The 4,972-nt window shown below is 48.7% G+C and overlaps 1 protein-coding gene across 1 annotated transcript in view; it reads left to right on the top strand.

Moving 5' to 3' along the window:
- Window positions 1-3,336: 3,336 nt before the first annotated feature.
- The window catches only part of CLMP (CXADR like membrane protein), an 86,758-nt gene continuing 85,122 nt past the window's right edge, over window positions 3,337-4,972 (top strand). Inside the window, exon 1 of the mRNA XM_006925256.3 lies at window positions 3,337-3,666. Coding sequence (XP_006925318.1) covers window positions 3,639-3,666 — 28 coding nt within the window. The 5' untranslated portion in view covers window positions 3,337-3,638. The remainder of the gene's footprint in view (window positions 3,667-4,972) is intronic.

The following is a 4,972-nucleotide window of genomic DNA, read 5'->3' as shown; positions in this document are numbered from 1 at the left end:
AGGGAGGTTCACTGAAGTGACCTATTCAAAGCCACTAAGAACTCAAACTATCTGCCTCTTAGCCCAGAGCTCTTTCCATTATTCCAAAACTGCCTTCTCCTAAACTCCTTCATGAGCATGTGTCTTCATCTGAGACAACTGGGCATAGCTGGATACTGGAGCTCAAAGGGATTGAAAGACATAGTTCATGGTTCTTGGGTGCCCCATGAGAAGAGACAATATCACAGATCTCCCTCTTTCTCACTGTGCTCTCCTCCCACTGAGTTCACAGGACTATCCCCCTCCTCTCAGGTCTTCCTTGACATCTCCTGCACTAGGGACAGGGTCCTGCTATCAGCTCCATAGCACTCTACACTTTCCTTTTTGGTGTATCTCTCACCCCACATTGTGATTACTTGTTTGTTGTCCATCTTCCCTAACTCACAATAAACACCTGGAGGGCAAGGACAACTTTTACTTTGTTCACCATTGATTTCCCAGGGCTTGGCACATAGTACTTAACAAAGATTCACTGAATTATAGATTGAAAAAAATTGGCAAATGGATTATGGATGGATGAATGAATTGATAGATGGATAATAGTTTATCATCCTCTCAAGGTTACCATGTTTCAAATTAAATTTATCTTTCCCTTCCTGACAAGTTAACTTACTTGATGCTCAGTTTGTTAGTAGTACCATCAAAAGACTGCGCTTTCAATCTTCTGACCTTAAATCTTGCCTCAGTCATTGACTAACCCTGTAATGATAAACAATTTATTTACTCTCTTGATCATAGTTTCCTCATTATAATATGGTATTATGAGGCTTACCGATGATGCTTATAATCTCTGGCATATACTAGGAGGTCTTAGAATATATAACAATATATCAGATTATTTATACTTATCTTTGGTGCCTCTTTTGTCTTCCACTCCCTCTCCTACCCACAATGACCATTGGGTATTTAATCTGTCAAATCTTTCTTCCAAATATCTTCTTTGTTTGTTTCACTACTCTCATCTCATCTCCCCACTTAATGCAACAGGTTCTAACCAGTTCCTCTGCTTCAGGTTTTTCATCCAGTGTTTTAAGCACACCCTAATTTGGCTCTAGAATTCTTCTAGAGAAGAGGTTTAGGGTGGCGTTCTTTAGATCCCCATAGAGTGGGGAGGATAAGGGACTTGTCTTGAAGCTGCATATGCACATCACTTTGCATAATATTGAGAAAATGTCTACTGTCTATACTAAAGCCTGGAGGCAAGGAGCCTGATGGGTACGAAAAAGATACTAAAGCTCTCTACTCTTGGCCAATCCAATAGTGGGCAAAAGCTGCCAATTTATATTGCTAAAATTCCTTCTATTAGACAAGAAATAGAAAATAAAAAGTCAAAGTACTCAGAGTCAGAGAACTTTTAAATATTTTATGATATAAAAATAACAATATTTTAGAATATTAATATTGTCATGGGGGGGTTTTAATATTGTGTGACCTGGGGCAAGATAGTTAACCTCTTTAGGTTAAAATGGAGTAAAAAATGCCTATGTTTTAGCATTGTCATAAGAATTAAGTTTAAAAAATAAATATTAAATAATTAACCTATTTTCTGGTCCATAGTTGATGCTATGATATACTAGCTCCAAATGTTTAAAAACTGTCAGTAGCCAAGTTCTACCCATTTTGTGTTCTCAACACCTAAAAAGCATCTGGCACAGCATAGGCGCATAATAGTCATTGAAGAAGGTGGGAAGCGGGGGAAGGCAGTGAATAAATACTGGAATTCTACTAAAGCAACTCTACGGCTGATCCCAACAGCCCCTGCTTTTGCCAACCCTTCTGAGTGAACTCATGAGAATCCCATAACCTCTCCAGGCCTCTGCTTTCCTCATCTATGAAATGGCTTGGTTTTCACTATAGCCTGAAAGTACTAGCTAATTAGTACTGTATAGCTTCTGGGATCTAAGAACTCTGGAGAGAAGACTGGAGGACTGGAAAAATCACGGCAAGTGTGTGATCCAGCAGCCTGCCAGGCCTGTAGGGGTTAATTCTTACAGCAACCTGACTTCTCCGAGCTCTGGCCCCAGCTCCCAATATAGGCACTGGTGTGGTCAAAGGTGAGCTGTTCCTCAAGTCTTCAGGGGCTAAAGGAGAATCCACTGCCCCAGGGACATCCAGAGGCTGAGGACCAGAAACTGAAGGTCCAGAGCAACAGGACACAGTTGCACAGCATGAGCTATAGGCAGTTGAGAACTGAGCACTGCTGTCATTTTCCTATTCTTTTCTAGTCCAATTGCACTGCTGGGGAGCTGCAGAGTCCTCAAAAGTAGACAGGACCCGGGCCATCCAGACACTACCTTCCCAACTGCCACCCCCTCTCTGCCTCTTAGGTGGGGTCACTGGTGCCTGGGAGCATCTGCCCTCACACGGAGGAAAGGCCATGCCCTCTGCCTTCTTTTCTCTCTGAAATAGGGTCAGGGGATGGTGCAATGTGGTTTGCTCCAGTGCTTCCTGTAACAGACCCTTTTACTGAGTTCCGGCCCCTGTTCCCTGGAGGGATGGCCAGATCACCTCCGCCCAGACCTTAGAGTGAGCTACCTTAGATACAGACCACAGACTGAGAAAGAGCCAATGCAAAAGGCCAAGGGAAAGCCAGTGGAAGGTGGCTGTGGTACCAACACCGGCAGCGAGTCAGAACAATCACATGGGTGCTTGGCTATCTTGTCACTTCCAGGCTCAATTGTCTGTATGGTCAGTCTGTATCATGCTGACAAAACTAAACAGGGAGGCCAAGGAGAAGAGAAAAGGAGGGAGGAAAGCAGGGAGGGAGAAGGTGAGAGAGGAAAGGCCAGAAGAATGTAAATAGGAGAAAAATGGAGAGAGGGGGGCACGGGGGCGGTGGAGAGGGGAGGGAGAGAGAGGGGAGGGAGGGAGAGGGAGAGACAGACAGAAAGAGAGAGAGAGAGAGAGAGAGAGAGAGAGAGAGAAAAGACAGATTTGTGAGAAAAGGAATCAGTGAGTGTGTGTGTGAGAGAGAAAAAGATGCGAGAGACAGGGAGAGAAGGTCAAAGTGAGAACAGAGCAGACTGACAAGGCCTCATCCTTCGACTCTTGGCCTAAGTGTTACAGACTCTCCAACACAGAAAATCTGTCCTACACCGAGCACCCCGCGCAGCCACACCGCCTGGGTTCACCCGGAGTCCCCTCAGGCCCAGAGGTGGGGCCCTGCCCAGCTGACTCCCCTGCGGCGCCCTCCAACGCTGGGAGGGCGGGGGCGAACGAGGAGAGAGGGAGGGGTTGCCGGGAGGAGGCAACCATGTGGTTCCAGCTCACTCTATCCGCCCCCCCCCGCCCCTTTCTTCACTCCTTTTCTTTCCAAACAGGGAAAAGTGTTTCACGAAGCGGTAGCTTCTTTCCGCCTCTCCTTTTCCTTCCTAACCTTGGTCCCAGCTCCTGTCCAAGCGCTAGCTGGTGGGGCGCGCGCTGGAAGCCCCTCTGCGCCCGGGAGCGCGGGGCGCGGGGCCGCTTCCGCGGCGGCACATGGCCGCAGACACCCAGCGCGCACCCCGAGGCGCCGCGCCCAGTTCGCCCGAGGTCCGTCAGCTGCGCCCCGCCATCCCAGGCAGCGGCTAAGCCGGGAGGTGCTCGCCCCGGGCATCGGGATGACCCTCCTCCTCCTCCTCTGGCTAGGTGAGTGCCTCGGGGCGGGCGGGAGACAGGACTGCCGGGCAAACACACTCCTGCGTCTGAGCCAGGATGCTGGCTTTCGTCGGATATTCCCGCAGTCCCTGGAGTGAGCCGGACGCCTCTGTCCCTGCCTCTCGCATACAGAGGAGCACATCTGGCTGCGGAGGACCGCCCAGTCGGCCATGGAAAACGGCTCACACATCTGGGCCCTGGAGCAGGCTTGGGACTGGGGGTGGTTCCTGGTCCAGTTTGGCCGTGAACCGTTTGATGTGGAGGGTCCTTTTGGGGGTTGGTGTTTAGTTTCAGGAGTATCTGGGGGAAACTGGAGAATTGGGGGAGGGAAGGTTTCTTCAGGAATTTTTGTGCCAGGTTCCTGAGGGTGGGGGAGCTTTTTGTTTCAAACAGGCGCCTCCAGGACCCAGATTGGAAACAGATGTGTTGAAGGGTCAGCGGAAGGAAAGTAGGGGAAAGACGGGTAAAGGAAAGGAAGAGAGGAACAGGGCAGAACACAAAGAGAACCAGGAAGGTGCAAACACGAAAATGACGGCAGGGAAGGAGGAAGAGGGGAAAGGCTAAGGATTTGGAAGGAGAGAGAAAAGAGGAAAATGAAATATGAAGCAGAAGAGCAAGACAGGGAGCTTGAACAAAGAGAGTGCAAAGAAGACAGGGGAAAGAATGGAGTGGAAAAGAACAGAGAGAAACAGGTTCTGGGGCAAAAAGAAGAGCCCTCCTGTGTGTACCTTCTGGGTGTCACCCAGTTGGGACTCTGGAGGCCTTAGAGACCCTAAAGCACAGATTTCCTTGGGCTGGAAGTATGGAGGTTTGCAGGACCTGGTAGTTCAGTACACAGCAAAGATGTGTGTGGGCAAGAGCTGACAGGAGGGAAACTGTGAATACCTGACGTGCCAGGGACAGGGAAGGCAGGCAGGAAAGCTGAAGGGAAGGCAAGATATGCACTAGCAAAGCATGGAGTCCACCTGGAGACAGGACCAAAAGTTAGCCAGAGTTCAGAAAACCAAAGAACCAGCCTGTTGTGGTAGAGTGAGTACTGCCCTGGACACCAAGCCACTGGAGAACTAGTCCTGGTTTTGAACTGAGTGACCATGGACAACTTACTACCCAGGGCTTCAGTTTCGTTAGCTCCAAAACAAGAACACTAAATAGTTAATAAGTCACTTCTAGGTCTGACATCCTGAACAACCTAAAACACCAGAAGTTTGACAGGGCCTGATGTCTAGCAAAACCCTCAAACAAAGGGGAAAAGCCACTAAAAAGTTACTCTGAAATAGGTTTCTAAAGCTCTCTCTCT

Source organism: Pteropus alecto, unplaced genomic scaffold (genome assembly GCF_000325575.1).
Source record: "Pteropus alecto unplaced genomic scaffold, ASM32557v1 scaffold479, whole genome shotgun sequence".
Classification (NCBI taxonomy): domain Eukaryota; kingdom Metazoa; phylum Chordata; class Mammalia; order Chiroptera; family Pteropodidae; genus Pteropus; species Pteropus alecto.
The sequence above is the reverse complement of the archived record's forward strand: the minus strand, read 5'-3'. Positions and strand labels throughout refer to the sequence as shown.